The following is a 21,319-nucleotide window of genomic DNA, read 5'->3' on the forward strand; positions in this document are numbered from 1 at the left end:
AGTGGGCGTAACCTTGTCCACAGACACACAGGTGGAAGGGGAAGAAATAACACCTGGTGCGACCTAATCCTCTCCCCCCCCCCGCAATGGGCGAGCATTTGATGGGTTTTTAAAGGGCCAGCAGCGCCGACTTCCGCCCCAATATCCCGAGAGCGGAGGGAAAAGGCGCGAAAAACCCTCCCCGCCGCGCCCGCTCGAGCCACAGACAGGCCACGCCTCACCGGAACCCGACGACGGCCGGGGGCGGGACTACACTTCCCGGCATGCCGTGGGGCGGAGCGCGACCGGCCTCCCGCTGCTGAGGGAAGAGAGAGAGAGAGAGAGAGAGAGAGCTCCGAGCGTGAGGCGGAAAGTGGGCCGGGGGTCGGATCCTGCCGTTTCCCGGGTCGGCGGAGGCGGCGTCCGCGTTGCTCCCGGTGCTCCCGCGCCTGCCTTAGGGGGCCTCCTCCGCGTGTGTTCCGGGCGGTCGATGCCGGCGGCGGCCTCCGCGTCGCTTCTCGGGGGCGATGCTGCCGAGGCGCAGCTCGCTGACGGGGCTGGCGGTGGGGCTGTTCGCCGTCTACGTGGCGCACACCTGCTGGGTGATGTACGGCATCGTCCACACCCGGCCCTGCCTAGCCGCCACCCGGGGCAACGACGCCAACGACGGCTGCATAAGGCCTTACCTGGCGCGGAGGCCCAAACTGCAGGTGAGGCGCGGAGGGGGAGGGGACAGGGAAGGGGGCCAATCAGTGGGCGGGGGGGGGAGGAAGGGGGCAATAATTAGGCGGGGGAGGGGACAGGGAAGGGGGAGTGGGGCAATGAATGGGCGGGGGGAGGAGGTAGGGGGCAATCAGTGGGCGGGGGAGAGGGGCAATCAGTGGGTGGGTGGGTGGGGGAGAGTACGTTTGTTCGTTTATTTATTTGAGTAAATTATATGCCGCCGTATGACTGAAATATGTCACCGCGTTTTTGCAACCATGTGGGGTGGGGGGGGGGGGAAGAAAATTCTGTGGAGTCACCGGGAGGGAAGCATAAAAACTCCGCAAGTTCTCCCCTTTCTCCTTCCCATCTCCTTTCCGAGGCAAATCAATTTGGGGGGTGTCGGTTTGTTCATGGAAATCGTAGATTTGGAAGGGACTCGGAGGATCATCTAGCCCAACCCTCCAACCCCCCTCAATGCAGGAATAGGCAGGGGGGATAGAACCTACGACCTTGGTGGTGTTTTCAGCGCCAACGGAGCTACCCAAGTGGCCTCGTTGGTTGGTTTATTTGTTGGTTTTGAGTGTTTATGCATCAAAGAAATATCTCTTGTCAGCAGTTCGCAACAATGTAAAACATATTTTTTTTTTATAAAAACCTTTTAAGAGGCAAGTTCATATCCCCCTCCCCGTCTGACCCACTTGGTGCCAAGGTGTGGAGGGACACGTCACCTAAAAGGCATAGACAGCTGTGTGTGAGCAGACTTCAGCCTTGCACAATCTGGTTTTTCTTCTTCTTTTATTCACAATCCCCCACCCCCGTGTGCCCAACAGTGTCTGTACTGTGGCATATTGTATATTTGCACTGCCTCTGCATTCTTCCCTACCCCCCAAGGTTTGCTGTAAGCTACTATTGGTGGGCGAAGCTCATTGTGCAAAAGCGGCATATAAGTAAACTCTCAACCAACCAATCAATCAATGTGAAACTTTCAGAGCAAGGGTCTCATTTTAATATAGCCAACCTCTGCTAAGTTATGAGGAAGCCCTTTTTTCTGGGTTAGGCCAAGGCCCATTTGGTACAGTATGCTTTGCAAGGAACGTGGAGCAGCCAATGGACAGTGCTAGGTGGTCTGCTGCAAACTGACCAGTGAAGCATGGTGTGCTACATAAGCTCTTCAGCCTGCTTTCTTTCTGCCCATCCTTTGGCTGACCTTGCACTGTGAACCAGGAAGTGCTGCTGCTGCCCAACCCACTTCATAATTAAAGCCTTGAGCAAATTGCTGTTGCCAGGCATCATTGCCCTTCTTCAATATGGGGTGACGATGCTGACTATGCAAGATTGTTGAAAAGTGTAGGAATCATTACCTAGAGACCCTTGAGCCAGATTGCCACCCCTTTCCTGTTGCCAATCTAGAGCTGACCAGCCTTGTGGCAAGACAGCTAAGCAGCAGTCCAGTTGGCCCAAGGCCACCCTACTTTTTTCTGTTCTTATTTGGCAAAAGTTGCTGTTGAGCAGAGTTCTAAGGACTAGCGAGATATGTGAATAACTTTAAGTGTTCTGTAACGTGCTGTATAAATGCTAAGCTTACGGTTGTTGAAAAACAAGTACCCACTCTCAATTATGTTTTTAAAAAGTTATTTCAAATTCCTAGGCAGCGTAAGAATGATATGCGGCCTTTGCAACCAGGTGCAGTGCATTTCCTAATACTGTATTATTATTTGACTTTCCTGTCAAAAGGATGGTCTGTGTCTTCTTGTACCGTATTAACACCTTTCATTTACAGTGCATTGTAAAGTCATGTACAGTGTAACTTTGTTCCACTGTAGTGCATTCTTGGGAGGCAGGAGGGAGAGAGAAGGAATGACCATGAGCAACATGACAGGCTTGGATGTTGCATGCTCCTCCTCTGTTTCCCCAGTAAAGTAGAATGCTGCTCTCTGTGCCCTGTCAGTTTTATTAGTATATTGTGCTGTCAGGAGCAGACAGTCTGAAGCAGGAGGATGGAAAGAAACAGATTTGTATATTCTGCACTAGGCTGTAGAATTATAGATTTAGAAAGGAGCACCACCCACTGATGGGTCTACCACTACATGGGTCACTGGAGTTCCATAAGCATCTGCACTACAAAGGGGGGCTGAAAATATATGGCAACTCATATAAATAAACTCAAAACATTGTTTACAGAAGCAGGCAACTTCCATCCCTGCACAGCGCTTCATAAACTTGGAGCAGGTGGGGAATCTATCTCTGTTAAACATGTGATCAGATTAGAAGATTCATACCCCACACTTTCAGTTTCAATTGTAACAAATAACAAGTGAGCAATTAAAGCAATAAATTTATTAAAGTAGTTTATGGGGGCGTGCGAAAGAAGAGTCAACTAAAAATGCATACATGAAACAATAAAAAGGTCTTCATGAACATTGGGGGGGGGGCTGTCATACCTTCCATGGCAAGTGAGTTTCATAGTCTGCATGTGACCACTTCCTCCCTTCTGCATCCCAGCCAGAGCTCTATGGTCCAGACACAGACAGCCTCATATGGGAAGGCACCCCTTGCAAGTGGCGTCTGCGTTTTAGATGTCACTAAGGCAATGTGGGCAGTAAGCTGAAAACATGCTGGCCTTGAGTTTGTGGGGGGATTGGCAGCAGATAAAGAGAATAAATGCTTGGGATGGCAGGAGCACAGCCTGTTCCACTTTCATCAGCACCCAGCACAGCAACATGGTGGAAGGAAGTATTTGTGCAAGCATTGACTGTTCCTTTTCTCTTTCAGCTAAGCGTTTACACGACCACACGATCAAACATAGGCACTGAAAATAATATTGATCTGGTTTTGAATGTGGATAACTTTGACGTCGAGTCCAAATTTGAAAGGTATTTAGCATAAGAGTTAAGCATGTGCTGTAATATTTATCATTGAAATGACTGTGTTTTCGAAGTTTTTGAACTGCGGCTGGATCAGGGGTTCCCAGCTTGTGGTTGGTGGACCATCTGTGGTGTGCGATTGAGGTTGTCTGTGGCATGTCTGTAAAAATAGATTCACACAGCATATGCACAGCATAGTTTTATTTTACTCCTTTTGTTTAAATCATGTGTATTCTGCCTTTTACTGATTATTTCAGAGTAGCTTACAATTGTCTGACTTGTGCCCATTTTTAGCATGCTAATTGAAAAGAAGGATGTGAGTCTAATTTTCATTAATGGGATTTACCTCCAGATAAGTGTGCTTAGATTGAAGTTCTAAGCCCATCTATTTTGATTTTCTGGGCAGGATTTGTTCATGGTGTAGGTGTAAGTATTCAGAAGTCTTTAGTAATTAAACTCATCATAAGTGGTTTCCCTTTCCCTTCATTTCCTTGATTGTGTGATGTGTGCAGAAAACTTGAGGGAGGAAGGGTCCTTTGCAGAAGACTCAGGTAACATATACCTCAGTGGAAAGGAAAAACAATCATTGCTTTGCTCAATGGAAGAATGGAGGGGGGAAGTAAGAAGTAGTTTCTCTCTTATAAGTTGAGTTTCTGCCTTGCTGCTGCCTCCAACCAAACCCAGCAAAAGTGGGAGGAAACCACTTTTACTTTCTCCTCTTCCACTGCAAACTTTCATGGAAAAAAGTAGGGACAGTTTCTTTCCCTTCCTAATTAGCTTTTTTAGGAGAAAGTGCTGTGACTTCTCCCTTCAAAAACACAACATAGAGGTGAGCTTCCTTAATACTGTTCTGACATACAAACAGAAGAGGTGGTTTCTGTCCCATGATTGGGTTCTGGTTGGCGTGCAGACCAGCAAGTGAACATAATCCTGTTTGGGGAAATTTTGTCTTCCATATAAATGGCCTTTAGGATGATTTCGTGCTATCATCAAATGTGGCAGTTAAAATTCCTGGAGATCTGAAATGCTTCATTAGAAGAAAATCAAAGAATGTGGAATCAGTCAGACTCCAAACAGAAATATGAATCCGTTACTTCACCATTCAACTAAAAGACATTTAAAAGTTTATCTAAAAATTATAAATTTATCAGAGTATCTCACTTTAAGTGTCTAAAACGCTAGTAGTCCTAGTTGAGGCAGAACTGCTAATGATTGCATCTCATGGCGAAGAAAAAGCATAAACTTTATTTGCATCATTAATTTCTTTATTTTGTTTTTAGAACAGTTAACGTTTCAGTACCAAAGAAAACACGAAATAATGGGACATTGTATGCCTACATATTTCTTCATCATGCTGGAATTCTGCCTTGGCATGATGGCAAGCAGGTGCATATAGTAAGCCCTCTGACTACTTATATGGTCCCTAAACCAGAAGAAATTAATCTTCTTACAGGAGAATCTATCACGCAGGTGAGAGGCTTTCTTTTTTTGTTATTGGGAGAATTCTGGCATTTTGCAATACTTCCACTGAATAATTCACCAAGTAAAAATAGTGCTGGTACCATGTGCACATGAAAACTTTGCTAAACTTAACACATTCAGAATTATTTTCTACCTGCAAGTGGGCGTACAGAAAGGAAAGAGAGACAGAAAGAAAGAGAGTGAGACCCAGGCTCCTTCCGGCCTTATTATTATTATAGTTTAGCATTACCTTGACAGAAAGAGATAACAGAATCAGTTTAAGCCAGCTGTACTCAGCTTCTCTGAAGGTATAACCCAAACACCATGAACCTTCTGCTTGTTTCTTTCACACAGAGAAGCTTCCACAACCCTCTTGAATTAATTAGTATAGGAAAGATCTCTACACATCAGATCAATACTTTCTGCAGTAAGAAATGCCAACTGACAGAATCAACCATAGGCACGGTTAGAGGGAAACATTTTCACCCGGCACCAAAATTATGTAATGAAGGCACCAGGAGAGTCTCCCCATCAACCATGAGATTGGTTTGGAGAGAGGAATGGAAGCTTTACTTAACTATTCAGATTAGATTGTAATGTCTGCTCCATAAAGATGGAAAAGCAGAAGATTAGAGTTTGAAGGCAATCATGACCATACTGTCACCTTTTTTGTAATATCTATGCCCCAAAGCCTGGATTTCTGAAATAACTTTAGTATCTCTTTTTATTGAGCAGCAAATTGAAGCAGAAAAAAAGCAGAATTATGCTCTAGATGAGCCTGTCTCACACTGGAGGTCCAGGCTGACCTTAAATGTTATGGTGGAAGACTTTGTCTTTGATGGATCCTCTCTCCCTGCTGATGTGCACAGATACATGAAAATGTAAGTATTTTTTAAATTGCTAATCCAAAATTCTACCAAAATATGAATACTTTAATAACATATACAGGAAGTGTTCGAAACTCCCATTGTTCTAGGCACAATTTGCGACAGGGAATTTCATTAGCGTGAGCAGTTTCTGAGCTCTGGGTGCAGTACTGCGCCTAAGATTACAATTTTAAACTGCAGAGTGGAAGGAAAGTAGGATCTTTTTCTGCCTTCCCACTTCCAGCTACTCTCTGAATACTGGAAAAGAGACCCTCTTAAGAATATTAGGGGGTGGGCAAGGGAAGGATTGGACCATGTGAAAAATGAACATAATATTTTAGCTGCAGTGCATTCATTTTCAGCTTTGTATTCTTGTTATTTAAAAAAGTGCACCTAGACATCCCATAGCCTGGGTTTAAGGTGCCATTTAGCTCCTAGCTTTCATATCTCAGTTTCTAACACTGCTTCCAACAAATACATGGGGGTTTTCCTGTTGTTCTTCTGTCTCTCACAGCTACAATAAACCTACCATTAAAATTACGGACTGGTCATTTCTTCGCCAGAGGGCAAACTGGGAAATTTAGCAGGGGATCAAATACTTTCCCCCCTCACTGTACTCTCTACTGCAGCTGTAGTGCCAGTGGCCTCATTTTAAGAGCAAAACTATCAAATGGATTAGACTTTGAGCACTTACTTTAATGGGTTGGGGGCTTTTCTAAAGCAAGTCGTGATAAAGTAGTGACTGTCTGGTGTTTTCAGCTTAGAGCAGGAAAATGTATGTTCAACTCGCCATTCAGCCATGAAGTTTGCTGTGTAGCCTTGGCCACATCACTCCTTTGCTTAAGCTATCTCAAACGTTGAGGCTAAAAATGCAGATACTCATTCTATGCTTTGCTGTCACAAAGTAGATTATTACAGGCATGTGTTAAAATCAACCCTGGTGTGTCACCCCCCAAATAGTCCGATTCCATTGCCTCAAGATATTGCTCATCTTATAACTCCCCCCCCCCATGATTAGCAACCCAGTTGATATGTCACACTTGGGTCATAAATTGAGGGGTCAGTGACTTTTGTCTAGCTTGGCACTGTTCTGTGTAAGGCTCATTTGAGTAGAGGAGCCACCCAAATTCCACAGACGGTTATCCAGACTAAAAATTGGAATGTTAAATGAACTTGGGTTTCATTTCTCTCTGAGAAAACTTGAACAAGTGAGTGTTTGCTTGGTGTAAAGATTATTCATCTAGGTTATAGGCAAAAATATTTTAGCTGATACAAGACCAGGGGTAGGCAACCTAAGGCCCATAGGCCGGATGCGGCCCAATCGCCTTCTCAATCCGGCCCGTGGACAGTTCGGGAATCTACGTGTTTTTACATGAATAGAATGAGTCCTTTTATTTAAAATGCATCTCTGGGTTATTTGTGGGGCATAGGAATTCATTCTCCCCACCACCACCAAAAGAAATATAGTCCGGCCCACCAACATGGTCTGAGGGGCGGTGGACTGGCCCATGGCTGAAAAAGGTTGCTGACCCCTGTACTAGACAATGTGCTTTGTACTTTAAGATGCATATAGTAATGTTTTTTTATTGAAATAACAAAATCATAACAAAATCTGTTTTAAAACTTAGGGTTCAGTTGGGCAAGACTGTGCATTATCTTCCAATATTGTTTATTGATCAGCTGAGCAACAGAGTGAAAGATTTAATGGTGAGCTACAGCGTGCCATCTTACATTTTTTATCATTGTTTGTTTGTCTCAATGAACATTTGTTGTTTCTGCTACAGCAATGTAAGTTGAAAAAAGGGGTGTGCCATCCCATTCTAGCTGTGCAGTTCCAACACGTGGCATGGGAACTTCATAGGACGATACAGAACGTTTCGCTTTTTCCTTCTCTCCTCTTTGCATTGTGCTCTGTACATGCAGCCTTTGCACGACTCTGCTGTGCCCTGCTGATTTCTAAGGCACACAGACTTGTTGCCCCTTGACTCTGAAATGGACAGCATATGCACCCTGGGGAAGAGTAGGGTAGCTCCATGTCACTAAGGGCGGAGAGTGCAGGCCTCTTATTCTAGGCAAGGTACTTGCAGTGTGCTTGGTGCTACATCCACCTGGCTCAGGGCTTCCAGGGAAAGAGCATTAAAGGGCTACATTGCACCTTATAGAAGTCCCATCTGTCTCTGAACCTATTGTGGTATGTGGTATAACCTGGAAGAGTGGAGTGTAAAGACTGTTGAGTATCATCCAACATCTGTAATGTTATGTTGCTACTTCAGTGTTGTTTTTTTAGAAAGTTGTTTCTTTTTTATTGTAAGTAGCCCACTGTATGATGTTGCCCTTTTAGAAGGCGTAATCTTAAACTAGTTTATAGTTGTCAGTGTTCATTTTGTGATTCTTAATTTATTTGTTTTCAAACTCGATGCAGATTATAAACCGTTCAACAACAGAACTACCCCTTACAGTGTCATATGATAAAATATCCCTGGGGAAACTGAGGTTTTGGATCCACATGCAAGATGCTGTGTACTCCCTGCAGCAGTTCGGTAAGGTACAGTTTCCACCAGATGTATGGAGTGGGTTGGATGTTTCTGTAAGAATAGTATTGATGAACACAAATCCTGTTTTTGATGTGTAATATTTGTACCATTCAAGATTAAAGACACCATTTTGAAGTCTAGAGCAGAGGTGGAGAACTTGTGGACCTTCAGGTGTTGAGGGGATTCCAGTTTCCCTCATCCCTGACTATTGGCCAAAAGCTGGGAGTGCAGCAGAGCTGCAGGTTTCCCACCCCTTGTCTAGAACTATCCAAATTGTCCCGTCCCCCACCTCTCTTTTGTTCATACATGCACGCAGGGCTGATGTAGTGGTGAAACTGTTCCTGGTGTGTACCACTTCAGGCTGCATGTGAACAATTCTGAAAGTGGTAGAGATGTTGAGAATAATAGTTGAAGCTTCAGTTTATTCCCCATATGCTTGTTTCGTTTGTAAAACAATTTTCTTGAGAAGGCATTCAGCCTTGCAACCTCCCCAGGTGCTGCCTAAACTGGTATTGTGTGTGCAATGCATGAATATTGGCAATGCAGTGATTTGGATCTTGTTTTATGTAACCAAGTGTCCACAATGGATGAAGTTCAAAGGCAACATAAGATAAGATAATACTTTATTCGGCTATAAGCCCACAAGGTAAAACAAATCAATAAATAAAACAGCATTTTACATTCTAAAATATCAACTAAAATATTTCAACGCATAATCTCCTTCGCATTACTTACAATCTCTAGATGTACCGTATTATGGCCTTGAAGATAAAGATGGTGCATAGAGTTTACTAGATTTTTAATAGTCATGCAGCATTCCATGAAGTCTTTTATATGAAAGAACTGAAATCAGGAATCTGGCAACCTGTAATGTTCTATAAGAGTCAATGTCCTGGAGTAGATAAGCTAGATGCAATTCAGGTGGTTTAGCAACATTTTTTTGTTTTGTTTAGCAGTCAGCTTTTAACACACACTAGAACTTTGGCCAAGAATTTGCCTATTACTGAGTCAGGCCATTGGCCCATCCAGCCCCAGCATTTTCTACTCCCCAAGATCTCATGCAGAATTCTTCCCCAGTCCTGCTACCTGTATTCTTTCAATTGGAGATTGCCAGAGATTCAACCAGGACCATCTGCACATAAATCATAAGCTGAGTTGTATGTCCTCCATCAATAGACAATACCTGTCTAATTATTCATATATGTTGTGCTTCCATTCTATTTGCCCAAGGATGTAAAGGAAGAGAAAGTGTGTGTGGTTGATCTTCTCAAATTTGAACTATATTTAGAATGCTTGGGACTTCTGCTTCAGCTTGCTTGTAAGCCCATGTCCTGTCCACTTCATTCTTCTAGGCTTTTCCGAAAAAGATGCTGATGAAGTAAAGGGGATTTTTGTGGATACCAACCTCTATTTTCTTGCTTTGACATTCTTTGTAGCAGCATTCCATGTAAGTGAATTGTGGATATTTAAGCACTGATCGTTGCTGTCTAACAGTGTTTCTAATAATTATAGAATTCTGTTGGCTTACTCCAAGCTCCTGTTTAGAATAGCGCTAGTTCTGTTTGAGGCTCTGTTCAAATTAAGACAGGGGTAGAGAGATGCTGGGTTGGTGGCTAGAATGTTAGATTCGAGATTGAAATACACACAGTCACAAATCTCAGCCTCAGGCATAATTTCTCTTCCTACCTTACTTACCTCACAGGGTAGTTGGGAAACCAAAACAATGCCCTGAGTTTCTTGGAAGGAAGGAAGAATGAAAATGTAGCTAATAATGATTTGACATGTTTCACAAGGCTGCATAAGTTTATTTGTCTTGGCTTCCAAGTCTCTGGAAATTGATTTGGAATGCCAGTATTAATTAAGAGAGACTCTTAGAACCCTGACTAGAGGGAGAAGCTTGCAAAATTAGCTAGTTTGCCTGATTCATCTGTAAATATAATTACAGATTAATAAAAACTGTAATGCAAATTGAGTGCTCATCTTTTTTTCATATCACTGGCTTTTAGCAGCTGATCTACATTGTAGTGTGTGCTGGGGTTTTGTAGCATTAGAACCTCTGACTGATTACTTGAGAGGAGATGGACATGAGGAAGGGTTTTCTATTGGTTTGACCACTCTTAATTGTAAGGTGTTGCCAGTGCTGGGTTCCACAGACCTGAACATTCGGGAACCGAAATGTATGACAATGGAGCCGTTCGGGAACCGAGGTTCCACTGTACCAACTCAGGCTGTTGGTCCTCCTAGCAAGTTGCAGGTCCGCTGTATTGTTTCCTGCAATATGGAAGTGGCCAGGCTGAAGCTGAAAACAGAGGTGGGCTCACATGGTCGTCTAGACAAGGGACGAGGAACTTATGGCCCTCAAAATGTTGCGGCCTAGTAGTTGTAGTGCCTACAAGACTTTACCAACTGTAGAAACGTAATTGTGCTGCTCTCTTTTGGTCGGTTCTAATGTAATGGCATCTTGGTATTTGCAGCTTCTCTTTGATTTCCTTGCATTCAAAAATGACATCAGCTTCTGGAAGAAGAAAAAGAGCATGATTGGCATGTCTACAAAAGCAGGTATGGAATGTATGAGTTTTCTGTGCCATCTTTTCATGGTTACCAAAGCCGAGGGTGGAGCAAATGCGGCGTCCCAGCAAGGCCTACCCAAACTGATGTGGCCGGACCATTTTAGATTTATTCCACTTGCCTCTCGGTGTTGAAACAAGTGCCAAGTGGCTAAAGCAAGGATGCTATCATTTTAATCTCTGCACAGTTCCCTCGATATAGCATCCCTCCAGAGTGCTAGCACATTTGGGGGGGGGGTTATAATGGGTTCTGTTGCTCTTCTCAGCACTGATGGAAAAAGGAAGAATATTTTTTAAGGGCCCGTCTGGCCCAGTTTTGGCAGCTCTGTTGATTTAGGTTTTTTTTCCTTGTCACTAAGCACTGAAAGGTGTGCCAGTTGGCTGTAAACATGCCTGTTTAATCTGACTTCAGTGTCTCTGATGTTGTGCACTCTCAGGGAGATTGAAATGGCAGTTCCCATGCTGTTCTCCTTCCTGTGCCACTCCTGCTGTTGCCACCTATTCCGCTTGGCAAGGTGCCTCTGGACAGAGCCATTTTGGAGTAGCCACTGATGATACTTTGCCTAGGGCTCTGTAGACCTGGAGTCAGTTATATGTAGGAATGCAGCTATTAAAACAGATGAATGCCACTTTTCAGTAAAGTTGGGTGTAGGGTTCTCTAAACTCGAGAAATCCATTATTTTAAAACTCGCACGAGTGTCCTCATGTGAATTTCTTCCATGCAGTGCTTTGGCGATGCTTCAGTACCGTGATAATATTTCTTTTCCTACTGGATGAACAAACAAGCTTGTTGGTGCTGATTCCAGCCGGTATCGGGGCAGTGATTGAGGTGAGTTTCCATACATGTTTCATATGAGCCCAGGCAGCCATATCCTCAAAGTGTGGATTTAAACCAATTCCATCCAGTATATTTCAGTAGGTCAAAACCACCTTAATTCAAAATGAATTTGGCATTTTAACCACTTTGTAGCCCATTGACTCATTTCTGACAATGGCTGTTAACTGTGAAAACTGAAATCAGTTAATAAAACAATACATGAAGGTACTAAGGTAATGTTTTTACCTTCCAGCTTTGGAAAGTGAAGAAGGCATTGAAAATGACAATTGAATGGAATGGCCTGGTGCCAGCAGTGAAGGTAAATTAGTTTTTAACTGTTTATATAGAAATCGCCTTGCTCCATTTGAACCGTTTTTTCTTCCAGAGTCACTCTGATCATAGCATACTATGCCACTAAGGCCCAAACAATGTATAATGTAAAGGATCAAGGATTAGGTCTCCTAGCACTTTTATTTTCCTTGATGCCTGCGATGGAGAATTCCAGATTGTATCACAGCAGCACCATTCCTCCCGACTCCACCCCCACTCCCATTTTTCTACTCTGAATTCCAGCCCTCGAAGCTTCTGCTTGCCCACAGCATGAGATTCCTTAACCTGTTTCTGCTACTTGGGATCATTGCTTTGAATTAGCAGTGGTGTCTGTTAACATAACTGGAGGAGAGAATATTTTCACTTTGCCTCTGCAGCTCCCCATTCCACCTTCCACACTGTTCTGGAGGATCACCCAGTCCTCCAGAACAGATTTTGGGAGACTGTGGGGCACTGTAGGGCCTTGGATTGCATCCCTAAATCTTTTCCATCTGTTCTAGGTAAAGTATGTAAAGTGGTTTGTGCATTTCTTTATCCATTACATTTTTATTTTTATTTTTTTAATAGCAAATTTTATTAATATTTTCCACATAACAAAAAGAGGGGGGAAATGAAAAATAACAATACACAAAATACAAAAACACACTCTCCCCCCTCCATTACATTTTTAAAATTAGCCCTTCTTAGCGAAGTGATCTCATCAAAACAGGGCATATGGTCATCCTGATTGCTTCTGTTCCTATGTTTTATACAGTTTGGTGCATTTACTGAGTCTGAGAAGAAAACTGAGGAGTATGATACCCAGGTAAGAGAAATCTGCAACATAACATTTAGTTAAATACCCAGAGGGATAGCCGTGTTCTTGCAGAAAAAGCAAAGTATTGTCGCATTGTAACAGTTAATATTTTTTATGGCATATATTTTCATGGGCTCAAGGCCACTTTCTCAGATGCGTGATGTAGTAGATCGTAACTGAGTAGAAAATATTTGTTGTGGAATTTCTTAGTAAGGAAAGAACTGATACAGAGCCTCGGCCAGGCTCTGTATAAAAATGGAGACAACAGGTCAAGGGTGGGCAGGAATGAGAACTACAGTGGTACCCCGGGTTATGTAAGCGATCCGTTGCGGGTCGTGGTACGTAACGCAGGCGTGCGTATCACGAACGCACGGGGGGGGGACAAAAAAACCCAGAAGAAGCGCGATTTGACCGCATCTGGGGGTCGCACACGCTCCGGAAACACTTCCAGGTTGTGGCCGTTCGCAACTCGAACGTCTGCAACATGGGGGGTACATAACCCAGGGTTCCACTGTAGTGTTGTCAAACGAATAGCATTGTGCTCCAGATTTTGAACTCCCTAGTGCTGTTGAATTGAAAGGTCAATAAGGAATCGTGTACGGATTGATCTTTTTGCAAATATAGTTTGAAGCTGCAATGTGGGTGTTCATGGAAAGTCTATGCTACATTAGTGGGAAACTGGTTTTGAGTTTTAGAAATGACGTTCTGTCTCCTGGTCCATTTTCATGTGTGTGTCACAAAATTCCATTGTGTACTGAGGGCAGAGGCAAGAGTTGGAATGGCTCCTGGACATTTCATCTGTTGAAGACTCTGCCCTTTCCCAGTATTGACTTCTAAATATTAACTTCTAAATGTAACGAAAGCCAGGGTGGTTTAGTGCATAAGATGCTGGTTTGGAACCACAGAACCCTAGGTCCAATCCTGGGCAACCTCGGATCAGCCACCATCTCTCAGCCTAACCTGTATGATACAGTCATGAAGATAAAAGTGGGGAAATCCATTTATGCCACCTGGAGCTCAATAGAAAAACAGTAGGACAAACAGTAGTAATATAGGAGTAAAGTTCACCAAAAAAAATGTTTTCTTTTTCAGGCTATGAAATACTTATCATATTTACTGTACCCATTGTGTATTGGAGGTGCAATTTATTCTTTGCTTAATATCAAATACAAAAGGTAAGGTGCTGTGAATTATTTCAGAAACCTGAAATTATTGCTTAAAATGTCTGTTGCATAGCCTTGAGCCCAAAGACTTGTAATACTGCAAAGTCAAAGAAGGCAAATGGTTTGGAAGTTGTTACCCTGGTGGCTAAATGTCTGCCTTGTTTTATGAGTTCTCTTCAGTTAATGTAGCAAAGAATATATGCTTGACCAGTTTGAGATGATAAGATCCTCACTGTACTCTAGTGCTCCGGTTTAGAGCTGGCATCAAAATAATAGTTTGGCCATTAGGACAGTCTTTTTCAACCTTTTTTGGGCAAAGGCACACTTGTTTCATGAAAAAAATCACGAGGCACACCACCATTAGAAAATGTTAAAAAAATTAACTCTGTGCCTATATTGACTATATATAAAGTAATTTTTCGATTTTTCCCACGGCACACCAGGCAACATCTCGCGACACACTAGTGTGCCACGGAACAGTGGTTGAAAAACACTGCATTAGGAACATGCTACAAAACCACTTCACAAAGTGTAGCTTCTGATTATGACTTGAAGGCAAGCAGTAGTTGGTGGAGAGCTGCGGTCGCATGAGTAAAATAAGCATGAGATGCGAGTTACATGTACACCTGTGATTTCTCAAACTTGGGTCCCCAGCTGCTGTTGGACTACAACTCCCATCATCCCTAGCTGGCTCATCATCATCAGGGATGATGGGAGTTGTAGTCCAACAACAGCTGGGGACCTAAGTTTGAGAAACACTGTGTTAAAGCATGGCGGAAACAGAAGGGCGGGGGGAAAGGGGGTTGTATTTTGCTGGTGTGGGTTTTGTTTTGTTTTTGAAAGGAAGGAAGGAAATAAAACAGCAAATAATGTTATTTTTATTAATTTAATGCAAATATTCTTTTTATCGCCCCCTTATAGCTGGTATTCCTGGTTAATTAACAGCTTTGTCAATGGTAAGTATGGATTTGTTTTATGTGTTTTGTTGAAGTCTAGTTTTCTAAAAATATTATTACAGAGCGAAGTTATTCTTAAAAGCAGTTATTTAAAATGGTAGTGTTTTTGGAAACTTGTGTCGTTATAATCGCCTGTGGTGAAACTCGCTGGGCTGGGTAGAAATCACAGAACTGAATGCTTTCTCAAGTTAAAAGAACAAAAGAAGCACCCTCCAAGTAGCAAAGTAGGGTGTCTGGCAAAAGGGTTAACTAGAATCAGAAGCTAGTGCTCTGATTGCATGGTGTTCTTTACATTGGGGAGCGCTCAGATGTGATAGGTTCAGTAGTTCTGTCTTTCTGCGCCTGATGGGAGTTGTAGTTCAGCAACATCTGGAGATCCAAAGGTCCTACCCTAAAATCATTTTTATTAAAATGCCTGTGCTGGTGCCTTGAACTACTTGACTTAAACCCCATGTGGCTATAGAAGCTGGATCTTATGACAGAAAGCATGTATAACTTTGGGTTTCATACTATATCTTGCTTTAGGTAGTCCGTGCTGTTTCTCCAGTTCATCCTGCAAACGTGTCCAAAGTATCTGGACACATGATATCAGCTTTCCTTGTGTACCACAAAGGAACGCGTGGGTGGCTTTGCACATTACTCTGTAGCAGCTTTTTATAAATAGAAAAAGAGTGAGCAGATCTGGGGCTAGCAATGCCTCTTGATTGTAGTTGACAGTTGGAGTAGAAAGCAGGACAAAATTTTGGTTGTCTGCTATAAGAATACGTAGCAATTATATAACACCTAAAATCTTCCAAGGCACTGTACAAGATTAAAAAATAATAATACTGTCCCTAATAGATCTTATAGAAAAGGGGGTGGGGTGAGGTGCAAGGAACAGGATAACTAGCCAATTAAGGTGTTAATTCCTTATTGGGTTACATAAATGTTTAACAGCCAGGTGGATTAGCCACTGTGAGAGACAGTTCTGAGAGAGCTGGAACCAAATGGTAGTTAGCTAAGCTAAAGGAGTGGACTGGGCTGACTTAACCTCTCCCTTTGCTGTGACCAAGCGAAATGGCAGCTAATTACAGATAGAGCCCTTTTACTTGGGAGCAAGCCTTGCTGCATTCAGTGGGACTTACATCCAAATAAGCATGCATGCAAAAGCAGCCAAGAGTGTACCATGCGCTTTGTTTGTATCATCTCAACTATTTTTACAATAACGTTGCAAAGTAGGCTAGTGCTATTGTCCCATTTCAGGGAGTGGTTCCCGATGACATGGCTGCTTTCCTAAGTTTCCCCGGTCCCCAATGTTTTGCAGAGGGTAGATCTGAATAGGAGAGTTTCTTTCCTTCCATTTCTTAGCTGTGACATTACCCTAGCTTCATTTCAAGCGTAGAAATGGATAGGTACCAGAAGTCTTGTTTTTATTTGGGGGGGGGGGTGTGTGGCAGGGTCCTCCTTTAAGACCATGTTAGCTAAACCTCCCTGATCTCCCAAACCAGTTAACTCAGTTTTGTGGTTGACATTTTGAGAATTTCCTTGAGAATTGCAAAATTATTTAACGTGGGCTTTGCCATCTCTTAGCTGAGTTTAATCAATTGTCATTGTATCCTGATAATGTAAATGTGGTAGAAATAAAAGGCTTCAAGGGCATTAAGGCTTTGTTCTTTAATGATTAAACCTAGTTCATGTTTTCTTCCCCAACAGGAGTATATGCTTTCGGATTTCTATTTATGTTGCCACAACTATTTGTAAATTATAAGGTAAATCTGAAGGTTATTCCTTAATCTTTTTGTTTTGTCCGGCCTCCTTTACTACTGCTAGTATATATGATTGTGTGGTTTCATTTCTTCTAGATGAAATCTGTTGCACATCTGCCCTGGAAGGCATTCACATACAAAGTAAGTTAAGTTCATTTGACAGTTCTAAGGTTTATAGTTCTGACACTCAGTTAATACCATTTAGTTGAAAATCAGCAGCAGTTGATGGCCAAACAATATGCATCAACAATTATAATATGTAGCAAAACTCTTAATGTGGTTGAGAAGAACGCTGAGAACACTTCTATAGTTGAACGTCTTGACTCCCGAACGCCGCAAACCTGGAAGTGATTGTTCTGGTTTGCTAACGTTCTTTGGAACCTGAACATCCAACACTCCTGCAGCTAATCGGAAGCCGTGCCTTGGTTTCTGAACATTTTGGAAGTCGAACGGACTTCCAGAATGGATTCCGTTTGACTTCTTAGATACCACTACGTTATTATTTGTCAGTGGTCCCTTGTGGGATGTAAGGTGTGGTTGTTTGACTACATTTAGCTTGATGGGTCACAAGTTAGGTAGGCCTGAAGTCTAGATCCTGGTCTGCATACCAAAAAAACAAAAACCATTAAAACTGTTCCAGCTGCTACTGAGGGTTATAGTTCTTGTCTCTGTCTAACCAGTTTCTCCCCACAATTTTTGCCTTAAGCGCCCTTTTTATTACCAGTTCCCAGTCATAAAACACTGCGTAAATTGAGCTCCTGCTTGCCTCTCCCCACCCCCACCACAAAAAAATGCATGCTGGTTTTTAGTTTCTGTGCAGTGATTTGCTCTTCTAAGGCTTACTGGGAGACTATAGATGAGGTGGACTACATCCCCAATTTCTGAGATAGCTTTTTAGCTTCGGAAACTCTGTTTAAATATTGTATTATGAAGAATGGATGATTTGGTTGAAAACTTGGTTTGTTGGGAACAACACTTGATTGATGTTCTGCTACGTATGCTGTGTTCACCTTGTGCATTATTTTTTCCAGGCATTCAACACTTTCATTGATGATATTTTTGCGTTTATCATCACAATGCCAACATCTCATCGGCTGGCATGTTTTAGAGATGACGTGGTGTTCCTGGTCTACCTTTACCAAAGATGGTATGGGTTCCTCTTATAACTTTGTTTTTTGTTTTTGTTAAATGTTTTGCCATTCATTCTTTTGTCAAAAAAGGCAGACCTTAGTAGTTCTGTACTGTATATCAAGCTCTGTTGAGAAAAATGGCCCTCAAATTCTGGTTAAAAGCCATTCAGTATCAAACCTGCCCCTGTTCACATAATCCTATGATGTCTTCTGTTTCTTGGTCACACTACAGCAGAGGTTCCCAAAACTGGTCTGGGACCACTGGTGGTCCTCAAGCTTCATTCAGGTGGTCCATAGCTTCTCTGTGGATATGTGATTGAAGATGGGAGACTGCACATCCACCACATGAAATATTCATATGGATTTTAATAGTATTCCAATGGCTATTTTTATTTGCTACATTGTATTTTATTGTCTCACCGTTTGAATTCTATGGAGCACAATGAAATGCGATACATAAGAAATAAAAAGAGTAATAAAAGTGCAACTGAAGATCATACAGCACCTAGCTCCAGCACATTACAATAGCTACAACAGGCAGAGAAATCTTAAAAGTGGTCCACCACAACTCTCAGTAATTTTCAAGCCATCTGTGGGTTCAAGAGTTTGGGAACCACTGTGTTATCTGTTGCAAACCGGAAACTCTCATTTTTTTCATTTTAGTCTCCCCAAAATATCAATTATGCGCTGTAAAAAATAAAATAAAATAGAAGGAAATCCCTGTCTGCAAGTGTACAATCTAATAGAGATGGGCAGAGGAGGGTATGGAAAGCAGGACGAGGGCTAAATCCACTCAGCAATTGGCAGCCCATATATAAAAGTAGTATCAGGATTTCACAAGTGTCATTCAAAATACGTTGACAGACCTTGTTGCTTAAAAGAATAATAATAATTAGCATTATGATGGCATTTGTGAGGAAGGATATTCTGGCATTGCAAGCTGACGCATGAAAAATTGTACCAATTAAAAGTGGCAAAAGTATGACCCTGTGGAGACTTTTCTTAAAGGAAGTATTAACTGTTTCTTTTTATCTGCAAGGCTTTATCCTGTGGATAAGAGCAGAGTGAATGAATATGGAGAATCTTACGAAGAGAAGCCGAAAAGAAAGCCCCACAAAGAATAACTTAGGATAACTCTGGGAGTCTCTTTGGACTGATACTGGCTGCATATGTTGTCTGGCTTTTAAGAAGCAGCAAAGCAAAAGAGTATTCTTCAAAGCTTGTGACAGAACTTCATGGACAATATATCATCTGCATTGCCAAAAATATGTTTTGATTGCCTTTGGATCTATCTTTGCTGTTGTTGTTTTTTTGTGTTCAAGAAGTCTGCCAATATTTCTGCCAGGTTTCACTCAAATGATTAACATTTTGAATTTCTGTGGAAGTTTCTGCATAAATATTTGTGTCTGTCCTGCTTAATGTCTTCGGCCCTCCAGTATCCAGCAGTGTGGTTGTATGTATTTAAAGGCCTGTGAGAAATAGAAGTATACTGTGAATAATTACAAAAGGGTAATGAAAGTGTGGGAGGAGGCCAGCCCGTGACCTTCAAACCGTCCAATAAAATGCTTTTGTACTCGATTGGGCCAATCCCTGGGCATGACCCAGTCCAATTCAAGACCCTGATTTCAGTGCAAGAGATTTCAGTGCATTTTTATCTCACGCGTTGAAATCATGTGGACTTTAAAAAAAGTTTGCTTGGCTGGATTGCACGCCTTGTTTTGTATCGCTTTCTCCACCATGAACATCTCATCTTTTAGAATGAGATGACAGCTATGCTTCTCACAGTGGAACACGTTATCATAGCAGAATTGGGCATTGTTGCTGAAATATTGTCAATATACAAAGGCATGCACTTTAACATGTATGTACCAATCAGTTCTAAGCCAGCACTGGACACAGAAAGCTTGTAACTTTTTAAAATGCGTTTTTTAAAATGACAAAGGCTTATTGGCATAAGTCCAACTGAGCACATGCAACAAATAGTATTCAGTTGTTTGGGGGGTTTTTTGTACAGTGGGCAAAATGTTGTCCTTCAACCCTAAAGTTAGGATTTCTTCATTCCTTCCAAACTGGATCTTCATTCCTAGAGTGAGAGCCATTATGTTGTAGTCAAAAATCTCTTTTTAAAAAAACAAAAAGCAAAATGTAAATACATACTTGCATGACACACTATTGTGCCAATTATATTTCGGCAGGGAAACTAGGCCTTTTTCTTCTATATTGACATAAATAGCATAAGGATGGGAAGAAGTTGCTTAAAGTACCTAATAGAAAATGGAGACATCAGAAGTGAAGTGTAAAGAGATTCTGTTGCAAATCTGCTGGAAAAGGAAATGAACTTTCCAGTTGTCATTGTTTTTTGGGCGGGTAAGGTGTTGTTACAGGGTTTTAATCATTTGCATTTTTTAAAATTTGGATGTGTTGATCTAATCAAATAGTGTCACTAAGTCACTTTATTTTGAGCATGTTCAAAATGCAAGTGAAGCTGCCTTATAAAGGATATTCACTTGTATCACAGCATGACATTTAGTAGAGCTACAATCCCACCTGTCCTTTTTGAGCTTTAATCTCCATTGAATTCCATGGAATTTGGACTCTAGGATTTTTATTTTTATTGAGACGCTGTGTGCACGTTGGCCTACTCCCCCCCCCCACCATCCAATGGATTGGCGCATAGGGCCTGCTCCCCGCTGTGCATGCTTAAGCCCATTGACTTGAATGAGACTTGAGTATGCTTAATGGTGACCTTCATTACTAAGAGGTATTGCATTCAATATTGTTGAATATGCATGTTCCCCACTTCAGCATCCAAAGATCCACTGGTACTTTATTCTCTCAGACGACATTAGGTTGCTTAGTTTCGGGTGTCAGGATACTTTTCTGATAACATCCAAGAACTTTAAAAATCTGTTTTGGTTCCTCAGGACTCTTTCCCCCTCTGCTATATTTTTATATTATTAACTGGGAGGTGGGGATGTTGGCAGTCCATTAGTTCTCTGTCTTATTTTTTCACTGGAGGCATTCTCTCCCATTGAAATGAATGGGCCTTAAAAGAGGTGCACCCATGGTTTATCTGGATGCTGAAAGTTTCTGAAGTCGTTTCCAAAACCTGAAGTTCTGCATTTGGGTAGCTTTGTCTTTCAACATTCCTTCCTTACTTGCTGTGGTTTCTCTGGCAAGTAGAAATATTTTGAAGTGCTAACAAGTGCCTTTTTAATCTCTTTTTTAAAAAACTCTTGTTTTTTCAGAATTACGGTAAACTTAATAAAATTGTTGTACTACTAAGTTGAATGTAAACATAAAATATGGGCACAAAGCAGTCAGAGTTTATTCCCATGGATTTTGCTGGGAAAGATTTAACACTCACTTAAAAATCACAGGCCCCCAAGAGTACTTAATGGGAGAA

The 21,319-nt window shown here is 42.0% G+C and overlaps 1 protein-coding gene across 1 annotated transcript; it reads left to right on the forward strand.

The window, feature by feature from the left end:
* The first annotated feature begins 468 nt into the window (after positions 1 to 468).
* Positions 469 to 20,029, forward strand: CLPTM1L (CLPTM1 like). Its single transcript, XM_033154327.1, has 17 exons — positions 469 to 689; positions 3,457 to 3,557; positions 4,829 to 5,018; positions 5,745 to 5,890; positions 7,504 to 7,582; positions 8,298 to 8,415; positions 9,762 to 9,856; positions 10,884 to 10,968; positions 11,702 to 11,805; positions 12,047 to 12,112; positions 12,878 to 12,928; positions 14,012 to 14,094; positions 15,004 to 15,038; positions 16,731 to 16,786; positions 16,880 to 16,924; positions 17,815 to 17,930; positions 18,953 to 20,029. Exons 1-17 carry the CDS (start codon positions 507 to 509, stop codon positions 19,035 to 19,037), a joined length of 1,638 nt encoding a protein of 545 aa, XP_033010218.1. The 5' UTR covers positions 469 to 506; the 3' UTR covers positions 19,038 to 20,029.
* Positions 20,030 to 21,319: the final 1,290 nt, after the last annotated feature.

The sequence above is a fragment of the Lacerta agilis genome, chromosome 7 (assembly GCF_009819535.1).
Source record: "Lacerta agilis isolate rLacAgi1 chromosome 7, rLacAgi1.pri, whole genome shotgun sequence".
NCBI lineage: Eukaryota > Metazoa > Chordata > Lepidosauria > Squamata > Lacertidae > Lacerta > Lacerta agilis.